The sequence below is a fragment of the Panthera pardus genome, unplaced genomic scaffold, assembly GCF_024362965.1.
Source record: "Panthera pardus isolate Hobbes unplaced genomic scaffold, ASM2436296v1 HiC_scaffold_8, whole genome shotgun sequence".
NCBI lineage: Eukaryota > Metazoa > Chordata > Mammalia > Carnivora > Felidae > Panthera > Panthera pardus.
This window is the reverse complement of record NW_026527013.1, coordinates 118073656-118101153: the sequence shown is the minus strand read 5'-3', so window position 1 is coordinate 118101153 and position 27498 is coordinate 118073656. Positions and strand designations below refer to the sequence as shown.

Below are 27498 nucleotides of genomic sequence, written 5' to 3'. Positions count from 1 at the left end.
ATGTATGTTAGTTCTGTTTTATTCTTCAGCTGTACTTGTTGACTTCCTTTCCTTCAAACCATCAAGGCAAGTTAGGACGAGAGTCCAGATTTGTTTTCTTTGTTGAATCTTGGAGAAGAGCTTTAGAAACCAGGCTCTTTGATTAGAATAGGCTGGCGTCCCTTTTGGTTTGAGTCCTCAGGTCCCAGGTTCATCATCACTTAAAAACCTTACTATCACTGGCTATACCTAGGGGTAGGTTGGCATGTTAACAGGTTATATCACTTATTTTACAGACAATGCCTTCTTTCTCTTTGTTGGAGTAAATTTATACTATCTAACATGAACAATAGAATAATGACTACTGTGTTATAAATCATAACAAGAAGCTTCCTGAGAGGAATTACGATTTTATTTCCTTTGGAATGTTATTAGGTAAGCCTCACCTAAACAATTAACATGCTTTCCTCCAGTTGTAGTGTTATTTTTTTCTGATGGGCATGAAAGATATGTGATAGATACTTTTAAAAACATTCTTGTGCAAATCAACATTTTAGCATTGTCACAATGTAGAATACTACTTGTAAGGAAGCTTACAAATTATCTAGCCTATGTCTCGTATTTTGCAAGTGAAGTCTAGAAAGGTTGAATCATCTAGGTGCCTACAATTAAATATAGGAGTTGACAATAGTAGTCTTCTGACTTCCAATATATTTTTTATTTTTCTTCCCTCAGGGATGACTATGCTGTTGCTATTTTTTATTGCATAATTTTTCTTGATATCTGCATTATGAGATATACCCGGTTGTGCTCTGTGTGCATGTGCGCACACACACACACACACACACACACACACACACACACACACACACATATCAAGTCATGTTTGCAGAGTTTACCAGAGCAAGAATCAGCTATTTCTCTTTCCTAAATATTCTGTTCCCTAACCATTGTTGTTTTTCTAGCTTTCCCCTTTTCCATATTAAGAGTATTTAACATGTTCATTTGTTAAAAAAAAAAATGTTGAAAACTGCCCTTTGCAATCATGATAGAAATAATTCAGACAAGAATAATCAATAGATGCTAAAACTTAGTGGGTAAAAGTTGGAGGAGGAACAGGATCTTAAAGAATCTTCTCATGAGATACTAACTATACAGTGAAAAATAGCAAATGTGACAGGGAGAAGTTGGCAGATACTGTTGGGAAAAATTGACATCATATGATTCCTGATATGGTGTGTTGAACCATAGTCAGTGACTTTTGAAAGAAAAATGTTTTGCCTTTGTATTTGTAGAATTCTTTAGAATAAAAAATTCAGACTTTAGGTCTTGACATCTGAATCTACAAAGAAATGTATGGCATTACTAGATCGCTTTCAGTGTGACCACTAATTTTCCTCTTTTGAGATTTTCTAATATGAGAAATCTTCATAGTTTTGGTTCTATTAATGCAACTAAAAACATAAGAAAACTGGCTTTGTTGATACTTCAGCAAGTAAATATTTGGTATTTATTAAAATATAAATGGAAATATTTATAGAAATCTGAAGTCTCAGACTTGAAGATAACATTTTTTTCTTTTTCAAGTTTTTACTAACTTCTAGTCCATTAACATACAGTATGATATTGGTTTCACGTGTAGAATTTAGTGACTCATCACTTACATACAACACCCAGTGCTCATCACAAGTGCCCCTCCTCCCTTGCCCACCATCTGTTGTGTTTCTTAAATTCCACATATGAGTGAAATCATATGGTTGTTGTCTTTCTCTGACTGACTTATTTTGCTTAGCATAATACTTTCTAGCTCCATCCATGTGGTTGCAAATGGCAAGATTTCATTCTTTTTGATGGCTGAATAATATTCCAGTGTGTGCATGTGTGTGCACATGTGTATCACATCTTCTTTATCCATTCATCAGTAGATGGACATTTGGGCTGTTTCCATAATTTGGCTATTGTCGATAATGCTGCTATAAACATCAGGGTGCACGTACCCCTTCGAATCTGTATTTTTGTATCCTTTGGGTAAATATCTAGTAGTGCAATTGCTGGATCATAGGATAGTTCATATTTAACTTTTTGAGGAGCCTCCATACTGTTCTTCGGAGAGTGGCTGCACCAGTTTGCATTCCCACCAGCAGCGCAAGAGGGTTCCCCTTCACATCCTCCCCATCTGTTCTTTCCTGAGTTGTTAATTTGAGCCTTTCTGACTGGTATGAGGTGGTATCTCACTGCGGTTTTGATTTGTATTTCTCTGATGATGAGTGATGTCGAGCATCTTTTCATGTGTCTGTTAGCCAGTTGTATGTCTTTGGAAAAATGTCTGCTCATGTTGAAGATAACATTTTCTTCAGAACATGTAACTTCAATCGGTCAATGACACACAATCCTCCTTCCCCCTTATACCCTATAGGAAAAACTAATGCTTGACTAGCAAGTTACCTTAGTCAAAATGTATTGTTAAGGAGGCCAGTGTTACATGTTTGATCTTATATGGGTGTTATTTTGTTCTCTGGCTGTGCATGTAACATTGGCCAGTCGGCTTGAAAACTTACGATTTTGGTTACTTGGTTGTCTTAAGTAAAAGTATGAAAAGTTTTTGAAAGCAGTTATAAAGTGCCCTCCTTTGAAACATTCAGTTACCTTCATTTTAAACAACGTTTTTTAGAAAATTATTTTAGTTGCATTTAAAAATATAAGCCATTTATTAACATCACTATGATTTCTTTATTGATTTCTTTATTTACTTATTTACTTACTTATTAATGGAGAGGGGAGAGAGACAGAGAGAGAGAGAGAATCCCAAGCAGACTCTGTGCTGCCAGCGTGGAGCCCAATGTGGAGCTCGAACCCACGAACCACACAAGATCATGACCTGAGCTGAAACCAAGAGTTGGATTTTACCTGACTGAATCACCCAGGCACCCCTATGATTTAAAAAAAAGCCAAACATTATCTTCTTTAGAATTTGTTAGGCAGCATTGTGTGTCTGCATTTCACACACACACACATATATACACACAATTTATGTATGTGTTTAATGAGAGAGAACACTAAAATAATCCTATGTATAGAGGCTCCAGGAATGTCATTAAGAAGTTCAAAGACAGCTAACAGTAAGCCTAAAAAATTCCAATGATTAAATATATAGTTTATACAATAGATGTGTTTTTTTTAAAAGTTATGTATAAATTGAACTTTGCAATATCATAATTTAGATGTGCTAGAGAACTATCACTATTTCAAGATAGCGTGGAATAGCATTGGTAACTATGGCCTCTAAGTAATTTCTTTTTAATTTTTTTTATAAAATGTTTTATTTATTCTTGAGACAGAGAGAGAGACAGAGCATGGGGTGAGGGGAGGAGCAGAGTAAGAGAGGGACACAGAATCCGAAGCAGGCTCCAGGCTCTGAGCTGTTAGCACAGAGCCCGACACGGGGCTCGAACTCGCAAGCTGTAAGATCATGACCTGAGCCGAAGTTGGCTGCTCAGCCGACTGAGCCACCCAGACGCGCCCCGCCTCTAAGTAATTTTTATGGTTCAAAAGAATTTTGAAATTTATTTTTCTTAACTATCGGAAAACTTCCTTACTTATCTAATGTGCCGTATTCTTGACATGGACGGATCACCTATAATATTGAACCAGTATTGCTGTCTTTTTATTCACGCTATATAGAGTGAGTTTCTTTCAGTAAGGCTAATTAGAACCAGTTGTCTTGCAAGATTTGGTGATGTGTATAATTCTTCTTACAGCAAATTCAACTCACTAGCAAATTATTTTGCTTAATATCTGAAAAGCTATTAGATTTTAAGATTGCATTTTAAAAATATGCAATACACCACATAAGACATTTTGGCATTACATTACAGATGTCACCCTAAATTTTCGAATGCTAGTCATCATTTTTAACCTATTAAATTCACTTTTTAACATTACATATGGATGTATTACCACCAAGGAAGGTTTAAAATGGTCCGATTTTTAAAATTGCGGTATTGGCTTTCAGTATTTTGAAGACTGGTTGTTGCATTAAAGTGGAATTTGGTACAGAAAGGGAATATTACTACAAATATGGAATTAGAAAATAAATTGGAAATGCTTTCCTTCCTGGCTCTTGTTCTCTCTCTTCTTCCCCGCACTGCTGAGTGTTTTTGTTTTTTTTTTGTTTTTTTTTTTAAAGACCAATTATCTTTTCTTCATTTCACTCTCTCTGTTTTATTCCTTTATTACGACTGGCTTCTGCCCACGCTGCCTCTTCCCTCAGATCTCAGCAAGATGATTATATGCTCCTAATATCCATATTCAGTGAACAGTTTCTAGTGCTTCTCTTCCTTGGCCTTTCTGAAACAACCGATATCACTGACCATTCATTCATTCCTCTCCTAAATTCTGTACTCTTTAGGCTTCTGATCAGAACATTCTCTCCTGATCTCAGCCTTTTTGTGGCCTCTGCTTCCTGTCAGGGAGAATGAGAAGTATAAGACTTATGAGCATGCTTGGTATTCCTTATTGGACACAACTAACCAGGAGTTGTACATGTAAAGGACTTGTTCATGTTATCTGAAAATAAAAAATAATTTCATTCAGTATATTGGGTTAGGAAACAATTTTTCTCTCTGTACTTTTTACTCTTAATTTGACATGAATTTGCTTTTTCTTTTCCTTCAGTGGTCTCTATTAAGGATGCATAGACTATCAGAATTGCAATAACTTTGTTAAGGAAATGTATGTTTGGTCTTTAGATAAAATTTAATGTATTCCTAAAGAGGAGTTTGTTACATTCGTCTAAAATTGTTAAGGGTGATTAAACTTTTTTATCTCATAATTTTATAGTATCTTTCTGTTAGCACAGAACACTTTATTTATAATACTGTCAGTCAGGTATATCTATAAAAATGTATCTTTATTTCCATCCAAATGCTTTTTTTTTTTTTTTTTTTTTTGAGATTTTCTTCAAGTGTAGAACTTTGGAGTACCATTAGCTGAGAACTTGTACTTCATATATAAGAATTCTCCAAATGGTTCTGTACGTATGATCCTCTTTCCCTGGCCAGAAAGCTTCTATTTACCTTGACCTAAAAAATTAATAACACAACATGCTTTATGAAGAGGCATTCTGGAATCCACCACAAGACTTTTCAAACCAAAAATAGGGATCTATTTCCGGAGGAGCATGAGCTCAATAAATCAGGCGACGAGCTGGGAATGGGTAGTGGTGAGCCCATTTGTAAACTTTGGGATTCTGAATGTTAATTTTAAGCTTCCTTTTGAAAAGGCCTGTGTTTGTAGAGCTTATCCCGTCAGCAATAACCTGTGTCAGTTGTCAGGTCATGTTTAACGTGTGGAGATGTATTAATCTGCCATAGCTCTAGCGCTATGCGAGGCCGGGATAAATAGAGGGTTCAGGAGATGAAGAGGGATTAACTGTGTAGATTGAGCAAACTCTTCAATCACTGAACCAGTGATTTTACAAAGGATTAGCTGCTGCTTTTACAAATATTGATTACTGATTTTGCTACTCAGAATGGAAATGACCTAACTTGTGCAGTTGCTGTGCGGTGTGCTATGTGAAATGTGCATCATTCATATTAATGGATTTGTCATAGGCATTACAGAAACAGACAGATTTATTATAGCAGCAGTTGCTAGAACTGTTATGGTTAAGGCTGTGTCAGCCTATCTATTAAAACTTCAGGATTTTTGAAGTTTATAGTATAGCCATAAAATCCATTTTCCAGGTGGAATTTGGAATACCAGTTCTAGCCTGGCACAATTATTTTTGTGCATAGTTTTGCATGAATCAGTTTGAAGGCATTTAAGTTGAACAGAACAAAAAATACATTATTCTGTTATTTTTGTATCCCCCCCCAAATTTAGATTATTTCATTTTGAAAAAAAAATTTAAATCCATTGTAAATGTTTCTTTTCCAACCAAGAGCATGCCTAGTACATGTGGACTTCTAAGAATCCATCAGTATTTTTCCCAGAACAAGATTTGTCTTGAAGCTTTTTCTTCAAGTTTGTTTCTATAATCTTCAATAGTTTGTTTAGAAAACACAGAAATATCTGGATAATTAATAATCAATGCCTGGAGCTCCTGGGTGGCTCAGTCAGTGAAGCGTCCAACTTCGGCTCAGGTCATGATCTCACGGTTCGTAGGTTCAAGCCCCACATCAGGCTCTGTGCTGACAGCTCAGAGCCTGGAGCCTGCCTCAGATTCTGTGTCCCCCCTCTCTCTGCCCCACCCCTGCTTGTGCTCTGTCTCTCTGTCTTTCAAAAATGAATAAACATTTAAAAAAACATTTAAAAAAATAATCAATGACTAATTTGTTTCACTTAAGTGGCCTTTTTTACAACACTAAAAAAACAGTAGTTTAAGAATTAGAATGATCTCTATAAGAGAAAATATTTTCTGTTAATCTTTTTTAAGAAATTCAGTTTTCTTGCAAATGTTGCATTATGTTGCAATGGGAAGGCTTTCCAGAGTTGAGCTGTATCTTGAAGGGTGAGCTGGCAGCTTTCTAGGCAATGAAGGTGGGTGGCATCGTGAAGAAAGGTGAGGGGTAGCACATTCTGGGCCACGCAGAAGCTTGTATAGATATGTGAGACATGGCCTACTTGAAGAATAGGTACGTGGTCATTCTCACGTTCATAGCCAGGTATGTGAACATTCTCAAAGTGTAATACCTTCATATGAATTGAGAGGGTTGTTTTCAGGCTGTATTATCTTACCATAATTGATTAAACTAAATCTTTTAGATCAGTGGTTAAAGCTTTTCTAGCTATGATTTAAATAATATAAATAGATATAATTTAAATTACTTAAAAACATGTAGACATTCTTTTTTTCGTTTTCACTTAAAAATTCTATTATGTGAACTTATAAATGTAATGCAAACAAAATGCTGTATCCTCCACCAAAAAAAAAAAAAAAAATCCCTAGAAGAACTATTTGTCATTCTGAATATGTTCTTCAGACAGAATTGTACAAATGTGTGTGTGCTAGAATGAATATCAAGTCAGATTTTTAATATTAAAAATGGGATATCACTGTACATACTATTCTATGCCTTATATTTTCACTTAAGTATCACGATCATCCCAACCTGAGTCTCTTGTAGACAGCAAATAGATGAGTCTTGTTTTTTTTATCCATTCTCATACCCTGTGTCTTTTGATTGGAGCATTTAGTCCATTTGCATTCAGTGTTATTATTGAAAGATATGGGTTTAGAGTTATTGTGTTGTCTGTAGGTTTCATGCTTGTAGTGATGTCTCTGGTACTTTGTGGTCCTTGCGACATTTCACTCAAAAAAAAAAAAAAGTATCACCATCACCTTTCTACATTAGTATCTATCTTACCACGTTAACAAACATAGATCTACATATGCATGTTTTAAATAATAAGCATTATTTAAGACAGTTTCAAAATGTCTTTCTTGCCAGATATGTTCCATTTTTCTGTTGTCACAAATTGTGTTTCAGTATCTGTTTTGGCACATATACCCTTATGAACCTGTGCTTGATTTTTTAGGGTAGATTCTTAGGAGGTGAATTCTTAAGATATTGTCAACTTCTCATGCACCCAAATGTAGGAAGTTACATTCTCACAAGTAGTACATGAGAGTATCATCTCTTCCCATCCTCCCCACTGTTGTTTTTTTTTTCTCCCCACTGTTTTTTCTAAAGATTTTATTTTTAAGTAATCTCTATGCCCAACGTGGGGCTGGAACTCACGACCCCAAGATCAAGAACTGGCATGCTCTACCGACTGAGCCAGTCGGGTCACCCCCCGTCCCCCACTGTTTGATGTTATTAATCTTTTTAGTTTTTACCAGTCTCACAAGTTAAAAGCAGTATCCTGGTTTAGTTTGTTTTCTTTAGTTTTTAGTGAAGTTTGTTCATTCATTCATCAAAATTTAATGAGCACTTACTGTGTGTCCCAGGCACTAATTTGGCACTTAGGGATACACAGTAGACAAGACAGTGTAGTCTCCGAGCTCGCAGGACATACATTCTATTAAGGGTGAGGAAAGCCAGGGGAAAGCCAGTAAATCAGTAAATACTATCTTTTCTCATGTTTATTAGCCTTTGTCCTTATTCTGTGAATTGCCTGGTTCGTATTCTTCACCTGTTTTTCTGTTAAACTGTTTATCATTTCTTATTGATTTGTGGGAGTTCATTGTCTATTGTGACATCCATGCAAATATTTTTCCTACCCACCCCTTGAAAAAAATCATCATTTGACAAATTAATGGTTGTCTTAATTTTTAACCATGTATGGAATTGTAATACTATACCTGATTTCTAGTGTTTGGTAAGAGATCATTGGACCGAGAGTCAAATTTCCATAGTTTAACATGCTGTGAGGAATTTATAAGAGCTATTTCTTTTCCTTTCTGTTTTTTTTTAAGTAGGCTCTATGCCCAACATGAAGCTTGAACTCAGAATCCCCAGTCAAGAGTTACATATTATACCAACTGGACCAGCCAGGCACCCCAACAGTTATTTTTCTCTATGTAACATATTTTGGTATTAAAAAAAAATACATTAGAACTTTGAGTCTTGCATGAGGCTTGGGGATATCCAGATGAAGGGAACTTAATTGAATTCATTGATTTGTTTAATAACTATTATCTCATTATTGGGAAGGTAGATGTAACATGGTGTATGTATAAATGTTTTTATGGTGAGAATATACATCATGGTCTCTTCATACATGATTTAATTATAGGCTGACTTTGTAGAAAACATGTAATGGAATATCTTTTCATAAGAGCTTGCCATATCTGGATTGCTTTTGAGTAAGTTGTGTCATATCATTTATTCATATGGACTTGCAGTGGGATGTATATTTTTTGGATTTGAAGTCTTTTCCTATGTTTATAAGAGATCACTGTGTGCTTCAAATATTCATGAACAAAGTACGGATTCAGAGTCAGACTGTTTTACAGGCTTACAATCCCCCGCGGTAACTGTTGGCACCCCCACTGCAAGGAGAGGCCACAGTCGCGCTGGCGCTCCCGCGAGGTTGCGGAGACCGTCTGTTTGCACGAAGTTGAGTCCCTTGTTGCATGTTGCCAGCACACACTTTATTCCATGAGGCTCCTTTTCAAAGTTTTACTTTGACATTTTTTTAGTGTTTTATCTTTATTTTTGAGAGAGAGAGAGAGAGACAAAGTGCAAGCAGGGGAGAGACAGAGAGAGAAGGAGACACAGAATCCGAAGCAGGCTCCAGGCTCCCAGCTGTCAGCACAGAGCCTGACGCGGGGTTCAAACTCACGAACCGCGAGATCATGACTTGAACCAAAGTCAGGCACCACCCAGGCACCCCTAATGTGACATTTTTAATTTGAATCAAAAACTGACACTTCAGTGGTGAAATTGTTCTGGTAATGACTGACGGCTCTGAACTGGGCAAAAGGGGAGCTCCGATGGTCAAGTTGTGTCAGCTCTGTGAACCCCGGGGCTGGGATAGTGTGTGCAATGAACAGAGTCCTGGATCGCCTTATGATGTCTAACTCAGAATAGACACGGCTTTCTATTTTTGGCAGGTGATTTTTTTTACATCGTGGATACTAATTTTTGAAAAATAGGCTGAAATCACATAACTAAAAATGGGCACTTTTCATACTCTCTGTTCTGTCCCAATTTCTTGGTCTCCTTTTTATTGTATCTCTTGCTTTATGTTGGTTGTTACAAAGTTCAGGACCGCGCTGGAGTGTTACTAACTGTGGAAGTCGGCAGTAAGGTGGTGAGTGAGCGAAAAGGAGGATGACCTCTTTGCTCCCAGTTGGGGTCGCCCTCACCTGCTCTCCTGCTTCTCATTCTTAATTTCCTCATCAGTTCTTTGGTGAGAGAAGAATTACATTTTTATAAAATCATTTTAATGATTCAAAAGTTAGATACTCTATAAATAAAAATCCTTCTCCTCCTGGGCATTTACATATCTGGCCCTTCCCTTTTCTGTTTTCAGTCTTGTGCCGGTCTCAGAACTGTATTTTATCTACTTATTGACATTCCTTTGATTTTGCATTGAACATGATCTTAGAGCATGTGTTTAAAATCCTATAAGACAAGTATTAAATGAAGTTTAAAAAAAAACGCACCACTAAGAGCAATGTAGGTACTTTACTTCAAAATTGTACTTCTGCATTGTAAGTAAGTACCCTTGGTAATGTTGCTGCACACTCGTTGGAGAAGCACCGTCTTACGATCTCTTACTCAAAGGCTAGTGAAAAAGACGAACGTATGAATACAGCCCAACATTGTAGGTGGTGCCATAGAAATGTCTCTCTCCCTGGCCAGTCTCACATATGGCTGTTAGCAGTTACTCCCGTCTGAAGTTAATGATCAGAAAGCATTAAGCGTGTGGTGTATTTTTATTTGCAGGCACTAGGAAAAAATGCTACACATCAACTCTTCTAATATTGAAGTTTCCATGTGTATTCTTCGGTGATTTACTCCGTTTCATAGATAACAACGCTCTTGCAGTTATCCAGGTGTACATATTATCACCGGTACATACTAAAGAGTAGACTTGGGCATTTTATCATTCTCAGGAACATGTTGTTCTGTGGATGTTTTGTTTATGTGCAGTAGGCATATGCTTAAACTTTTTGCATGCTAGAATTATTCTGGCACTGAGGTAGAACTTTTATGAGCAATTGCTGATTTGTTCTTGTGTTAAGGTGACCTTCATCCAGGTATATGTCCCCGTAAAGCTGTTATACTTCATAAATTTATATGTAAATTTATAAATAAAAGTATCACAACATGACTACCAGCTTGGCTGATTGTTAAGGGATAGGGCTCTTAAGCAGTAACATAAAAGCTGTGTTGGCTTCTTGCAGGGATCATATCTTCTGCTTGGGATTTAATATTTACCAGAAGTTCGACGAAGACAAATAGTGTTTTGGAAAGATTGTCTGAAAAATGTGCAAGGTGTCTATTCCTGTAGGTATTCTATGGTCTTATCCTTGAGTTTAACAAAGCTGTTGGAGAGCTTTGTACTTGGGCTACCAGGTTTGTGCTCGGTAGAATTACTTTTAGTAAATTTTGCTTTGGCATTTTGCTGTTGGCTTGACATGAGTGATGTTATACAAAGCAGCCCTGTGAAACTTTTATTTTACCTACTGTAACAATGTTATTGAGGACATTGAGAGCACATGGGAAAAATTTCTTTCTCATTCTAGTACCAGGAACCGGGAACAGTGGTTGTATATTCCTCCCTGAGCAATGATCTGTATTTATCTAATGGGCAATGAATCACATAATTTATTATTTCCTGCTTCATGTTGGTTGTTATAAAGCGTATAACTGAGTTTTTGGCCCCCTCCTGCTGTGTGTAAATGACTTTGTAGTTCCAACTTGTTTTGTGTTCTACCCTGACTCCTAGCTTTGTCTTGATTTATTACTTTTTTTTATTTGAAATAATGTCATTTATAGAAAAGTTTCAAGAATAGTACAAATAATTCCTATTATACCCTTCATTTAGATTTTCTTAAATCATTACCTTAGAAGGAAAACCCATAAGGCTAGCAGGAGATTTTTCAACAGAAACTTAACTTTAACATTTTTTAATTCAGGTAGTTGCTTCCTCTCTGTATATACACAATTTTCTCCTATTTGCTTTAATATCCATGCCAAATGTTATCTGTACAAATGCCTGTAAGATGCTTTATTGGAGGGGAATGAAGCAGTGTGTTATTAAATAAACAATAATAGATAAAAATGTATTGATTTCATACCTATATTGAAGAAAGAGACTTAAGGAAAGACTTGTTTCAGATGGAAGGAAGATAAATTGTGTGTGTGTGTGTGTGTGAGAGAGAGAGAGAGAGAGGAAGGAAGGAAGGAAGGAAGGAAAGCAGGAAGGAAGGAAGGAAGGGAGGGAGGAAGGGAAGAAGGAAGGGAGGAAAGGGAACATCCATGTGTTTTAAGAGGATACTTTAACACTTTGAATGGCAGAACAGATTAAATGCCAAAGCCCTTTTGATTTAAATAAGAATTAAGGAGTTCTCTTCTTAAATGAAAATAGGTAATACATACTAAAGCATGGAGAATGTTTGGGGATATATTTACTTTAGTAATCGAGCCCATTTTAGTAATTAATCAGAGTAGAGCCATAAGCAGAACCTTATTTCAGAATAATTTCGTATTTGATAGTTTTCATACCAGATATTTTTTACTTATTTTAACCACCCCTCAGTAATAAGGTTCTTTTGGGAGATGGGAATAGAATGACAATTGTTTATATACGTGTTCTCTTTCTTCAGAGTAAAAACATATACATATGCTTTATTATATTATATAATATGGAAGACGTTCTAACTGCATATTCCTATTTCAGACACTTAAGATATATCCTTATATTATGAATGGCTCTAAAGTTTTGTACACAAATAGGAAAAATAAATGAATAAAAATGAACTTAGAGAATGTTACAAATTAGAAAAATGTTATTCGTATTCTGAAAATAATTGCAAAATTTTATAGTTTTTAAAAATTAAAAAACAGTTTTTTAATGTTTATTTATTTTTGAGAGAGAGAGAGCATGAGCAGGAGGGGGCAGAGAGAGAGGGAGATACAGAATCAGAAGCAAACACCAGGCTCTGAGCTGTCAGCACAGAGCCCAATGTAGGACCTGAACTCACAGTCTGTGAGATCATGACCTGAGCTGAAGTCAGATGCTTAACCAACTGGGCCACTCAGGCACCCCAAAAATTTATAGTTTAAAGCTCACAGCATTAAACAGTTGCAAAAAAAAATTGTCCTATGGCCTATGGGAAAATAGAACATACTTGAATGGGAAGGAGCTAAAGAATTCAGTCTAAATTGTATTAATTTTTTAAAAAAATTTTTAATGTTTATTTATTTTGAAAGAGAGACAGAGCACGAACAGGAGAGGGGCAGAGAGAGAGAGGGAGACACAGAATCTGAAGCAGTCTCCAGGCCCTGAGCTGTCAGCACAGAGCCCGGTGCAGGGCTTGAACTCATAAACCACGAGATTGTGACCTGAGCCGAAGTCGGACGCTTAACCAACTGAGCCACCCAGCGCCCCTTAATTATATTCATTTCTTATTTTTGTGTAATTTGTTAGATACCTCTTTTAGTCACATAAAAGAATCTCATTTTCCTTCTATACATGTCTGTTTTCCCTTTTCTGATTTGTTCCTTGTTGTGTGTGTGTGTGTGTGTGTGTGTGTGTGTGTGTGTGTGTGTTTAAACTAGAATGGGAGTCTTTTTAAAGACATTTTTGGGAAGCAAAATTGACTTCTCTAAAATCTTGTAGAAAATGAAAGAGATATCCTAGAATTTTAAATTAAGTATTTTAAATATATCATTCTGTTACTGTTAAGGAATTAACTGTAAATAATTGTGATTACTTTAATGCTGTAGAGTAGTAGTTCAATGCTGTTTTCTTATACAGTTTCCCGTAGATGGCATTCACTTATCTGATCAATGATAGAACATAGCATTTCAGGGAAGGGAAGCTTTGATGGACGGACCTGGAGGTCCTGGTTCCACTGCTCACTGTGTGTGACCTTGGTTTCCCATTAGTAACATGCAACTGATAATGCCTCCTTCTTGGGGCAATGTGGGAAGGAAATGAGATGATGACTGTATCATGTTTAACTAGCGATTAAGGCATAAAAAGTGTTAGTTGTTGCAATTGTTATTACCTTACTGAACCATGCCAATATTTGCTTATATGTATTTGCTATTTAAATTATGATGCTTTAAAAAAAAAGAATGCTTAGAACTTATAGTCTAAGGATATGGCAAATGTTGTGTTTCATACAGAGGTAGTATAGGGAAGGAAGGAGGAAGACCAATTTTAGTTATTTATTAAATTTTATACGTAAGTTCTTTGACTTTTTAAAAAAATGCTTTCAACAAGTTTTCAGTGAGGTTCAGTTTATTTTTCCTGGCTGCCTACCTTAGGTAATATTTAGAAAATGGCCTGGCATGTAATATACACTGGCAAATATTTATTTAACAAGTGAATGGAGTGTTTCTTTTCATTTATCCTAATCTTTACTATGTACAATACCATCAAATATTTTTTTCATGCATCATTTTTTTTTTTTTTTTGCCAAATAGCTACAGCTGGAAAGAAATTGGCATTGTTAAGAGGTATTTGGCTTTCATATTTTATTGTAGTTGTTTTATCATTTCAGCTTTCTTGTTTTCTTGTGTATGGAACACTGGACTTGGCAAATTTGAATTGCGATTTACAGTAATAATAATAAGAAGAACTAACATGTCTTCGAGTTATCTTAAGTGCTACCCTACTAAGTCTACACAGTAATTCTCCATTATTACTTATATTCAAAGATTGGGAAAGTCAAGGTAACAAAATCGAGTAACTTGTCTAAGCCCCGGGGCTAATGGTCAAGCTGCAATTTGAATCCAAGACCCAAGGCTTTAACCACAATTCTAAGATGCAAAATCAGATTAGGGGCGCCTTTTTGTGTTAAAGATGACCATCAAATTAAAATTCAGTTCATAATTGTATATCTTTTATATTATGTAGAGTATCTGTGAAAATTGTGATATTTAGAATTTTATTTTTATTTATTTATATATATATTTTTTAATTTTTTAACGTTTATTTATTTTTGACAGAGAGAGACAGAAGATGAGTTGGGGAGGGACAGAGAGAGAGGGAGATACAGAATCTGAAACATGCTCCAGGCTCCCAGCTGTCAGCACAGAGCCCGACGCAGGGCTTGAACTCACAGACAGCAAGATCATGACCTGAGCTAAAGTCAGACGGTCAACCGACTGAGCCACCCAGGCGCCCCTAGAATTTTATTTTTAACTGAAGGAAAAAGTATATTCCATTTTAAGCTTGTATCTCATTCTCTCAAAGTATTTGTATATCAGAGACTTTTTTAAAAGGTGGCGCTTTTTTTCTGAGTTTAATTTTTGTGACAGAAGATGATTAAGATATAGGTGGATATTATACACACACACACACACACACACACACACACACACACACACGCATGCACACACACACACACGCATATAAAACCAGTAGCCAATTGGTATGTGTAATGAGGGATACAGTAGGTACAATACTAGCCCCCCAGAGAAGTCCACATTCTTATCCTTGAAAGTGTGAATATGTTACTTGGCAAGCGGGAATTAAGATTGCAGGTGGAATAAGGTTGCCAGTCAGCTGACCTTAAAATAAAATTACCCTAATTGTTATTCAGTTTTTGCTTGGTGGCTTTCAGAGTGACTTGGCACTTTACAAAGGGGTGGAGAGACTAACAGATGGCAAACCTGTGAGTTGCAGCCTCTGCTTTTGCCCCCCAGTGTCATCCCATGGGCCACTGTATCAGTCTTCAAAGCCTTGTCCCCAAGGCTTAATCTCCTTGGGAATTCTGTGGTCTTAAGAATAGGAAGCTGACCATTTTTGTGTCTAAGCATGATATGAGCCTGTCTTTTTTCTTTTTTTAAAAAAATTTTTAAATATTTATTTATCTTTTGAGAGACAGAGAGACAGAGCACGAGTGGGGGAGGAGCAGAGAGAGAGGGAGACACAGAATCCAAAGCAGGCTCCAGGCTCTGAGCTGTCAGCACAGAGCCCGATGCGGGGCTCAAACTCACGGACCCTGAGATCGTGATCTGAGCTGAAGTCAGATGCTTAACTGACTGAGCCACCCAGGCACCCCGAGCCTATTTTTTTTTAAAGAAATATTGTTAGTCTTAGAGATCACCAGTACTAGCATATTCATTGGTTAGTCCTTTCTGAAAAAAGTAATAATGGGAAGGGAGAAAACAAGCTCTGTGAAAGGAGCATGCTAGGCTAACATACTTAACAATTATTTTAGTTACTGTAGTGATTCTTTTTTTTAAAGGTTATTGTTGTTTGATATGTCCATTGAACACATAATAATTTTCTTTTTGCCACTAAAAACACTGATTAAAATGATTTGAAATTCCAAATTTTATATGTGGAGGGGAGAATTATTAGGATATGAAAAATATTTAATGTATATCTTTCTTTCACAGGTATTCCAGGCCAAGATTCTAGCTAGAAATCAAACCTGTGAAATGACAGAAAATAATTCCTTGCTAGATCTAAAGAAAGTTATCAGTTCCTCTACAAAAAATATGTGACGTACAGTTTCCACATTTGATATCTTTGAAAGTTGAACCCATCTTGGTCCTTGGCCATTTGTTACCGAAAGAACAAGAAAAACATTAATGTGGATATGTTTAATAGAATCCTAGGATTGGGAGGGCCTTAGAGATGATATGATCTGTTTGTTTTTTATTTGTGTGGTTTTTTTTCATGTTTTAGATGAGAAAACTGATAACCCAGAGAGGCTTAGTGACCCAAGGAAGGTCACAGATTTGCAGTGCTGTAATGTCATTACAGACCTCTCTAACCTATAGCACGCATCTTAAAATCAGTATCAATGTAAAACTACTCTAGCTGGCTGCTATAGCATAAAACCATTTTATTTAATATTTATATCCAAGTTAAATTTAGGTTTCTCTCCCTTGCTAGGAGATAGACTTTCTGTTTTGCTTTGTTTTATTTTACAGGTATACTAGTGAAATTTTGTAAAAGTTTTTTTAGAATAAGAAAAAAGTGTCAGCAACTCTATGTCTTTGTATCTATTTTTGTGTGTATGTGTGTCTTTGTGTCTATTATATATTCTCTAGAAACAGGGAAAATGGAATCTAACGTTTGTGCAAATGTTAAGTAAAACATAATTAACTTGTACTTGTGGAATAATGAGTTCTGAGCCAGTAATAGCTCTGGGAACTGAATGAAGCTCATTTATAGACTGCGTCCTAAAGCTAAGTACTCAGTGTACCCTTCACGCAGCCAGAAGTCGCTACAAGATACTGGACATCATTTGGAAAAATACAGGAAACAAAGAGGAAAGCATTTTTTACTTTTACAGAAAATTACAATGATGAAATACTGACATCTGAAAATAGACCTTAGTTCTGATGACTGCTTCTTAAGAAAAATGAACTTGAGGGGCACCTGGGTGGCTTAGTCAGTTAAGTGTCCGACTCTTTGATTTCGGCTCAGGTCATGATCTCATGGTTCATGGAAATGAGCCCCGTGTTGGGCTCTGCACTGACAGTGTGGAGCCTGCTTGAGATTCTCTCCCCCTCCACCCCCTCACTGGTTGTCCCTTGCTTGTGTACTCTCTCTCTCTCTCTCTCTCTCAAAATAAATAAACTTAAAAAAAAAAGAAAAGAAAAGAAAAATGAACTTGAACTAGAGAAGTTAATCTAGATAATAAAATAACCCCTGAGTTGATCAAGGTAGAAGAGGGTGTTGCCAGCATGAAATGAGAAAATGATTAGTATTTTTGGAAAATCGAAGCCTAATATGTGTTTTAAGTATAAAGTAATCACTAAGTGGATAGCTCTATAAAAAATGGGGAGGGTGTCTGTTTATCAAATTTAGCACTGCTGGAATGACAAGGCATTTAAAAAAGTTTATCACATAAAAGTTTAGAAGAGATCAAAAGGAAGCCCTATCCCTTCAAAGAGGTAGCCACTTCATGGAACTCAATATCCCAACTGTTGGGCAAAAATGAAGAATTTTAAAAGATTTAGACAAACTCATGGATGTTTTATTCATATAAATTGAGAGAATAAAAGATATTGTTGAGGAACTTGTCCTTAACTTTTTGCGGTTCAAGGAAAACCCATTGTGTGGTTACAGTAGATGAAGATCCAAACTCCAGGGTGAAAATTCTTATGAGCAAAACCAGTCTTTTACATATCTCCTTTTCCCCCTAGTATTAGGGAAGAGGAATCAGTTGTGTAAAAGTGGAGGGGAAAAATGATATTGATTGAAAGTTTAATGTTCATGTTGAAAACTATACAAATGCTAAGTAGTAAAAGGGAAAAGCCAATAAAAGATGAGTAAATCAAAACCAGTAAAAGGTGATATTCAGAAACCTAGCAGGGATTTTATACAAAGTCTAGATTGAAGAATCATAAAACTGTGAACATATTAACACAGCAAAACTCATAAATCATAATAATTTATTGATAAGATAGTAAAAATGAGGCTTTGGATTCCTTAGAAGTGTAGCATTTAAACTGGACCCCAAAGTTGCATACCAAAAAATAAAAAAAGGTAATGAGAAGCAGTTGTCTATTTTGAAAATGTCTCTGAAGCACTCTCATCTCTTGACACTTATTCATAGTTCCACATGAAGAGCTAGGTAGGCAGGAAGGAAACTAAATAAAAAGTTAATTCCAGGACTTAGTAGTTAGAACTCCTACAGATTAAAAAAAGAACTCTCTAAATTGTGCTTCAGAAATGGTGCCTCACTGTAAGTCTTAGAAAAAAATAAATGTGTTTAAAGAGGTGTCAGACAGGGATATACTTGCAAGTGTGTGTGTGTGTGTGTGTGTGTGTGTGTGTGTGTGTGTGTGAGAGAGAGAGAGAGAGAGAGAGAGAGAGAGAGAGAGAGAGAGAGAGAGAGAGGAGGAGTGGATTAGGTGACATGGTAGTGTTGGAGAAGGCCCAGGAATTGTGCATTGAGACACTCAGTGCCAGACAACATTGTGAATTAAGCAAGATTTTGTTTATTTAGATTATTTTGAGAAAAGACGTACAAAAAAGAAAGGATGGTCAGCCCTCTCTCTTCCCTCAACTCTTCCCCACCCCCCAACTCGTAACTCACTCTCTCTTCCTCGCCCTCGCTCCCTCTTCTACTGAAGGGATTCCCAGGATGTTCAAAGTCTTTTCTTCTGAGTTAATCATTTTGTGGTGTATTTCAAGTAAAACATTCTGTGGTCTACACCTATTTTTCCACTTTTTCCTATCCTCTCTGCAGGAATGCACCTGTCTACCTTACAGTGCTAAGATAGGTTTTATACCCAGCCAAAGTAATGTGAAATATACCTAAGTGATACTTCCTAGAAAAGAAAATTCATATTTTTCTCTGAAGTTGAAATAATTATTTTTCACTTCGAAAAATTTTAGTTAAGTAGTTAAAACTTTAACTTCTTAAATACATTGCAGGTATTTAAGCATTCAAGTATTTTTCTTCTTAGATTCAAGGAAAAATGTTAAAACAATAACATAATAAAGTTGCTAAGATTGGGGAATACCTTAGTTTTTAAGTAATTTGTTTTTGATTTTAATACTTTGGAATTCTCCATTTTTTTTTCAGATTCTAGAATCTACTCCTTTAGCTTGCTGGTATACTACGTCTACTATCTACATAGTTTATTTTTAAGGCAAAATTTTCCAGACAAATTTTTGAACTCTTGAGTTATCTTTTTTTAAAAGTGGCCCTGTCAATAAAATACCACCCTAGGTATAAGAAAATTCCACTTCTGCCTTTTTCCCACTGAGTTGCTAGGAATATAGTAGGCCCTTGATTCTTGTTTATTTGAATTCATTGTGACCTTGTTTGTTAGCATTTTGCATGTTTGAAATTCCCAAATTATAAATCGGAAAAAGGCCCATTCCTTGGCCATTCTTGTAGGGAATGTCTAATATTTTGAGCTGCTTTAGAAAAGCCAGTAGTATTATATAAGAAATACGTGCTCGTTTTATAAAAAGGAAACTAATCTTTGTCAGTATATGCTTATTGTCTCAGAGTACCAAAAACTTGTGGCCACTTAACCTATGAAGTAATTGTCTGCCATATAAATAGGCTGCCCTAGAGAATGGGTTAATTTTTTTTCTCCTCTTAGTTAGAATATAATTTCTTCATCAACTGACTTTCACCTAACCAAAAGGAAATCTTTGAACTGCTTTAAAAATAACTATAATGCTTAACTCATGCAGTTACCAAGTCATGCTTTTTTCCATCTTTCTGATTAAAATTCTCTAGGCATTGTTAAGTAGTCTTACATTTACATTGGAACCCCTTCATTTGTATTAATAGGTACAGTTACACTAACATGTAGTACTGATATTTATTTGTGATGATGAAAACTAACATTTAATAAAAGCCTACTATGTGCCAAAGGATTCAGGCTCCGTGCTAAACTGATTTCGGGGACACGGCATGAATTTTGATAGTGAAACAGAACTGGCAGTGTAATTGTGAATTTGTTGTTGTGTAATTGGCTATGTTGCATAGTTTCCTGTAGTGAGATAATGTAATTTTGGTGTTTGGCAAATGTTTAGCGGCTCTGTGTTGTTGCCTGCCAGACAGGTTTATATTAGCTTTACCTTCCTTTTCTTCGTGTATCGTTGTACCTACATTTGCAGACTCTTAACTCTTTGGATCAATCGGAATGTTCTTCAATGGTGACATACCGTTGACCGTTGTAGGTGTAGTGATATGAAGTCTAACTGATGTGAGAATGCATGTTTTTTAAAGAGAAATTACTACTTGTCATATCTTGTTACCAATTTTCAATTTCTACCATTAAAAAGTATGAAGTGTTTATATATATGGTGCTATGCAAGTAATTCAAATGGTTCTTCTAAGAACTTAAAATCTAAAGTCCTTAAAGGGATTACTATTAATACACCTTTTTTGAAAAAAATTCACATGTGCACATTAATGCACATATAAATGCATATAAAAACATAAATAAATACACTTTAAAACTTCACACGTGCATTGAGCAAATCCTAGATATTGGACAAATAGCAACTTTAGGAAAATGAGATTTCAGTCAGAAAAACTTGATTTTTTTCCCCCTTTAGGAATGACATAAAAGATTTTATATTAGAAACATGAAATTGAAGTTCATAATAAGTATTGCTTGTGACATCAAATTTTATTGTGATTTATCAGGTGGAAATCTTTAAGCAAAAGCACTAGGTTATGTGTATATTCACTTACTAACTTCTCATTCCCTTTTCATGTTATTACTCCTCTTTCTTCTCTCCTCCTTTTTTTTTTTTTTTTTGGACCAGTACATTTCTAAACTGGAAAATTATGCTAAAGGCACCTGTTTCCCTTCAGAAAAAAGTTTTCTCTTAGGATTTAGAGTGTTTATTTTTTATGTGAAGAACATTTATTATGCCCCAATGGAAGTGAGAGAGTCATGGGACGACTTTGCAGTGAGCCTTATTAGCCACGTGGAAGTAATTAATGCCTCCCATGTCCAGTTAAAGCAGCAGCATCAGACCTTAAGATGGAAAAGTGGCCTCTTCTTCTACAGTTTAATTTTATCTAAGACGAACAGTGCTTTAGAGTTTGTTTCCATCATCTTAAAGATACAGAAATATTTATAGGATGTGTGCAGTGAATATTCTTGGTTTTACTACTGTGAACAAACCATTTGTAAATTTTTTCATGACATGCAATAATCGTGTTAAAATATTTAATGAATGCGTTTGCCTTCTCATTCTGAAATGCCACCCGTATGATGCTTCTTGCAATGAGATTTTGTGTAGTTGACTTAAGAATTCTACATCCCAATTATATAAAAGCCTGAGCACAAGCAAAGAGCAACAGAAATTAAACTATGATCCTGCTAGTTGGAAAAGTGAATCCTTTATTTTCAGGAATCTTATTTAGAAAGAAAATTTTCCTAAATAATTTTATGTTAGCTAGAATTTCATGTTTCTATACGATACAATATTTCTGTTTACTTTTTGTCAGTGTAGCCTAGGTTAAAAAAAAGTGCTATTAGTCATTATTTTTTTCTTTTTTAAACACCTAAATCAAACCATAGTTACCTTCTTTAATTTAGTGGTTGACTAGGACTTGTTCACAAAAATAAGATTTCTTTATGTGATCTTTATTTTATATACAAAAATACTATAGTAAATAACTTTTACCTTTGTATGGATCAAATTTATTCTGAGAAAAGGAAACACGGATACATTGACTGAACAACTACACAGATGTTTACATTGGCTCTCCCTAAAATTTTATATACATTTCAACGTCAGTGCACTGTGTAAAGGTATATTTTAATGATAATTGTTTTGGTCATTGAGTAAAATTGATCTGCCAGGGAACTGAACTTGGTACTTTAATTAATTAATTTTAGAGAGACAGGAGGGAGGGAGGGAGAGAGAGAGCAAGAGCGAGCAAGAAAGAGAGAGAGGAGAGAGAGAATCTTAAGCAGACTCCACGTGCAGTGTGCAGCCCAACACAGGGCTGGATTCCACGACCCTGGGATCATGACCTGAGCCAAAATCGAGTTGGACGCTCAATTGACCGAGCCACCATGGTGCCCCTTGGGTTTAGTTTCAAGCTGTATTTCTTAAAGACAAATATCTTTATTTTAAACATTATTTCTTGAAGAAAAACATCTGATTTTATAATTACTGCGATCCCTATACTATTGTTAAAAAAACAAAAAACTTAACCTGGTAATTCTGTGATGAATCTGTACGTAATAAACTTCCTACTATTTGTACATAATAAATTTCCTTCCTTTAAAAAAAACACTTTAAAAAAAATCATAAGCTATATTGATGTTTTTTCCATTGGGTGTATTCCACAAAAACTTGTATTGGATTGGTTGTTTTCACTTGTTAGAATTCTAGTAAAATGCTGAGATAACTGTATTATATTTCTAATGAAGTTTGTAAAAATATTGAACACTTGTGAAATTATTGAATAACCTATTATGCATGACCATGAATATATGATTTCTAATTGACTTAACTTTTGGCTTAATCTTTTCATTTTTTTGTAGGTATCTAATATTTGTTTGTGATAGTTCTTTTAGATCTTTTAACCTAGTTTTGGACTCTCAGATGTCCTAGAAAAACCTGAAGCATTCAGTTGAATGTCTACAAGGTTTCTCTTTGAGTACAACCAAGAAGAGATAGTATTTGCTATGTATTTAGGGAAACCAATTTTGGCATTTGATTTTTTTGGGAAAAATCATTTTATGATTTATTTGGTAGGAATGGAGATACACAGGTAAAAATCAACAAGCATTAAAATCCTTGAAGAGTTAATCTAATATAAATGTAAAGAAGCATATGTGATTTGTTTAAAATTCCTAACTTCTCTTTCAGGGGTTTATGGCATTTATTGATAATGGTTTCCCGATTGTTTCCTTATAGAAGGTAGATCGTAAAGTATTGCCCTGTAGAGATTATCTAGCTACATAATATTACTGTATTTGAAGGAGCATAATATATTAAAATATAGGAGCTCAGAGCACTTTTTTGCTCTTGAGATTTATAGGAGAGGGACAAGTTTATGAATGGACAAAGCTAATAGACTCGAATTTAAATAATTTCGGTAACGAAAAGAATGTTGAATCTAATGCAGTCTGGTACTTGGTTTTTCTAAGGTGGATTACTCACTACTTTTTTTCCCCTCTTCTACTTCCTACAGGAAACCAGTTTCCTCCAATTGCAGCACAGGACCTTCCTTTTGTTTTAAAGGCTGGCTACCTTGAGAAACGCAGAAAAGGTAAACTGTAAGATTCTAATGAAAAATCTTTAAAAAATGGCTTTATCCTTGCATAAAAGATGCTTGCAGTATACATGTGGAGCCAATATTCTCTTTAGGTGATTAAAGAGTTTTAAGACTGTAAGAAAATCTGAACAACATTATCCAAACCACAAAATACAGTTTTTAGTTCTATATAATTTTTTTTAAAGTTTACTTATTCTGAGAACAAGAGAGAGAGAATGAGCGGGGGAGGAGCAGAGAGAGAGGGAGAGACAGCAAATCCCAAGCAGGCTCTGCACTGTCAGTGTGGAGTCCAATGTGGGGCTTGAACCCATATTTCATGAGATGATAACCCGAGCTGAAACCAACAAGTTGGATGCCTAACCAAATGAGCCACGCAGGCACCCCGCTCTGTAGGATTTTTAATAGAACATTTGGTCAGGTTTCTGGTTGCCAATCTTGATTATTTGTAAATGATTCAGGAGCTGTTTCCTGCCTCTTAGAGGAGGGCTGAGGGCCATGACTGTATTCTCAAGGATGGGATTTCTCACCATTCTCCCACCCAGCTGAGTGGCAGGTTATCCCACACGTGACCTGGCTTACACCATGTCTGCTATGATTCCGATCAAGCCTGGCATATTGTCTGCCATTTTCTGTTATTCATTCAGTGTTCCTCTCCATTGGCCATGATAATTGGGAGTTGACCATATGGTCTCGCTCTTTCAGCACCAACATATAACGGAAATGGACTATGGAGGTGGTGGTATTATATGGGAAACAGAAAACAGAAAGTCCCTTCATTACCATTTTGCTTTTCTCCCAGGTAGTCCCCTTGGGCCTTTCTATTTATATTCCATTTGCTTCCCTTGGTTTTCTTAGCTGAATTTTATTTTTTTTTAATTTTTTTTTTTTAATATTTACTTTTGAGACAGAGACAGCATGAATGGGGGAGGGGCAGAGAGAAGGGGAGACACAGAATTGGAAGCAGGCTCCAGGCTCTGAGCCATCAGCCCAGAGCCCGACGCGGGGCTCGAACTCACGGACCGCGAGATCATGACCTGAGCTGAAGTCGGACACTTAACCGACTGAGCCACCCAGGCGCCCCTCTTAGCTGAATTTTAAAGCTGAGGGAGATAGTAGCAGTCATCTAGGTCAACTCCCCCCCCCCCCCCCACCCTTTTATAACAGATGAGAAAAGGAGACCCAGATGAATCCCTTCTCTCAAAGCTGTGTAGTCAGATGTCCTTTTGACTGTCCCTGTCAGGAAGGTGTGTTAGCCACAAGTGTCGCAGTCCCATCTCTGCTTCACTTTATTCCTTTTTAGCTTTGTTTTTGTTTTTTGGTTTTGTTTGTTTGTCCTTTGGAGAAGAAGCTATAAGTTAATTAGTCATAGAATTTTAGAGCTGGCAGAAACCTTAGAAGTCACATTAACAGATTTTTTCATTTTAACGGTGTTACATTTATACTATATATGTAATACATAGTATTTAAACTGTTCCTTTTCCCCTTTTATTGTAGATCACAGCTTTCTGGGATTCGAATGGCAGAAACGGTGGTGTGCCCTCAGCAAAACAGTATTCTATTATTATGGAAGTGATAAAGGTAGTATTGGGGTTCAATCATACTGACTTCTATTGTGGAAGGGTTTTAGGGGCCATTTTATACCCCCTTTTTAGTACAGAATAAACTGAAGACAAAGGGAGAAAGACTGAGCATTTTAATATTTACAGTCTAAGACTGTGTAATTCTATTTTATTATTTGCCGAATGCTCCAAATTCCAGAATTCCCTAAAAGTTAACACAGTTGTGTTTTATTGAGTTAGGAAAGAGATGAAAATTTATGTGGCTTTTCATTTTAGGAAATATTTATCATCCAAGGTAATGTAAAATTTCTGGAGAAGTGAAGACCATTAGGGTTGTGAGAGTTTTGAAGGGAGGAAAAGATATTTTTTTTTTCTTTCAGATGTTTTAAAAGAGACATTTAGATGAAATGAAATATGTGCAATACCTTTCTCAGCTTCTTTTATTTTTTTTATTTATTTTTTTTTATTTATTTTTTTTTAATGTTTTTTATTTATTTTTGAGACAGAGAGAGACAGAGCATGAACGGGGGAGGGGCAGAGAGAGAGGGAGACACAGAATCGGAAGCAGGCTCCAGGCTCTGAGCCATCGGCCCAGAGCCCGACGCGGGGCTCGAACTCACGGACCGCGAGATCGTGACCTGAGCTGAAGTCGGACGCCTAACCGACTGAGCCACCCAGGCGCCCCCAGCTTCTTTTAAATAACAACAGCAAACACCTATATAGAGAATGCTATTCTAAGCGCTTTAGCTATATTAACTGGTCCAGCAGCAACTCCGTGAGGTAGGGACTACTATTAGCTCTGTTTATTTTGCTGTTGGGAAAGCTGGGGATTAACTGAGGTTAAATAATTTGGTCAGGGTCACAGAGCTGGTAGGTGGCCAGTGTGGGATTCGAGCCTAGGCTTATGGTAGAGTCCACGCTCTAACCAGCAATTTGGAAACATTAAGACATTTTATAACTTTACTTGCTAATTAATACATCTCTTGATCACAGCTCACATAATTTTAAGTTCCGTATTTGAACGAATAAAGCGTAAAATATTGAAATTTGAAGAATATCAGCTTCCTTAGTTTTGTTTTTTTTTCTAGGGAAAGCAAGTCAGAAGTTGAATATTATAAAGTAAAGGTAATGTAGAAATAGCTAGCATCTGTTTCTGGAAAGGACCCGTAAGGAGAAAAAAGGCATAGAAGTCCAGTGTCACTGATTCCCATGGAATCATGTACCTTATCAGTGTTTTTTGGAAGTTTTGTTTCATTTGACTTCACTTGCAGGGTTTAGGTTTTTTCCCTTATTCTAGAACCTTGCAGATAGGATCATTGTACATATTTCAGGTAAATTTGAAACACATAGGTGATGCTAGAAGTTGGTCTTACCTTTTGGCAACTGGCATTAACAAATTAAGAATTAACTTAGTGGTTAGTTTGCATTACATCACTAATTTACAATAGATTCCAACGGAACAATGGCATCAGCGAAGTATAAACTATAAACAGCTATCATCAGGCAGCCTTCTTTCTTATGCTAAGGGTAAGTAGGTGATTGTATCAGAAAAATTAACCCAAGTTCAGTTATTGATTACCATAGGTCGTAAGTATAAATGATTATGACAAATATAGTATGCACACCATTGTGAATTGAGATCAAGATCTTACTTTTCCACAGAGAAAGACCTTCTATTTCATAAGACTAAGGGAAAGAGGCTTTACCTCCTTGTCACTCCGGCTGAGTTAGGTTTCTCATTTCTCTTTTTTATTTTTTCCTTTATTTTGAGAGAGAGAGAGCGCTCACGGGCATGTGCACACGAGTGGGGGAGGGGCAGAGAAAGCGGGAGAGAGAGAATCCCAGGCAGGCTCCAGGCTCAGCACGAAGCCCAATGCGGGGCTCCATCCTGTGGCCAAGAGGTCATGACCTGAGCTGGTATCAGGAGTCAGATGCTTAACTAACTGAGCCACTCGAGCACCCCCTCATTTCTAATTTCTTTAAGAGTCCATGACTACTAATGTTCGTTTCCTCCACTCCTTCTCCTAACTGGTATATACCAAATGTTAGGCCAGAGATTAGCAAGAACTTTCCCAAAACTTAAGGAAGGTTTATATTTGTTTCAAGTAAGTATATTTATTTCAGTAAATAAGTTCTAGTTATTTGTGGATGCTATTAGTTAAATTCCTACTTCTGTTCTTATTTGATGGGACCTTGTGGCAATAACATCTTTGGCATTTGTGTTTTAACCATTTTGTGGTACATTTAGCCACCTATACCACCACTGCTTTTTAAAAATTACTTTTCTAGTGTTCCTTTCTCATGTGCGTATTTGAAGATCTGGTGTATATTTCCATCAAACTCTTCCCTGTTGTTATGAAGTCTCCGTTGAGAATTCAGGTGTGTTTTTGTGGTTCTTTTGGCTGCTTCCTTTAGAATTTTTGGCTAGTTCTTCTTTGGGGGACTCAGAAAATAATCTGTCTTTGAACACTTTTTTAATTTGGCACGATGGTGAGTTCCTTCCTTTGTATCTTTTTCTTTCTAGGAAAATGTACCTGTCACGTGAAAGTTTTACTTTCTTTTGTGAAATTAGATAGCTGATTTGTACAGCCT

At 36.1% G+C, this 27498-nt stretch overlaps 1 protein-coding gene across 2 annotated transcripts in view; it reads left to right on the top strand.

Moving 5' to 3' along the window:
• The window catches only part of SKAP2 (src kinase associated phosphoprotein 2), a 179957-nt gene that overhangs the window by 86039 nt on the left and 66420 nt on the right, over nucleotides 1–27498 (top strand). For both annotated transcript variants that reach the window (XM_019443658.2, XM_019443657.2), the window contains exons 5-6: nucleotides 23264–23341; nucleotides 24842–24925. In XM_019443658.2, coding sequence (XP_019299203.2) covers nucleotides 23264–23341; nucleotides 24842–24925 — 162 coding nt within the window. The remainder of the gene's footprint in view (nucleotides 1–23263; nucleotides 23342–24841; nucleotides 24926–27498) is intronic.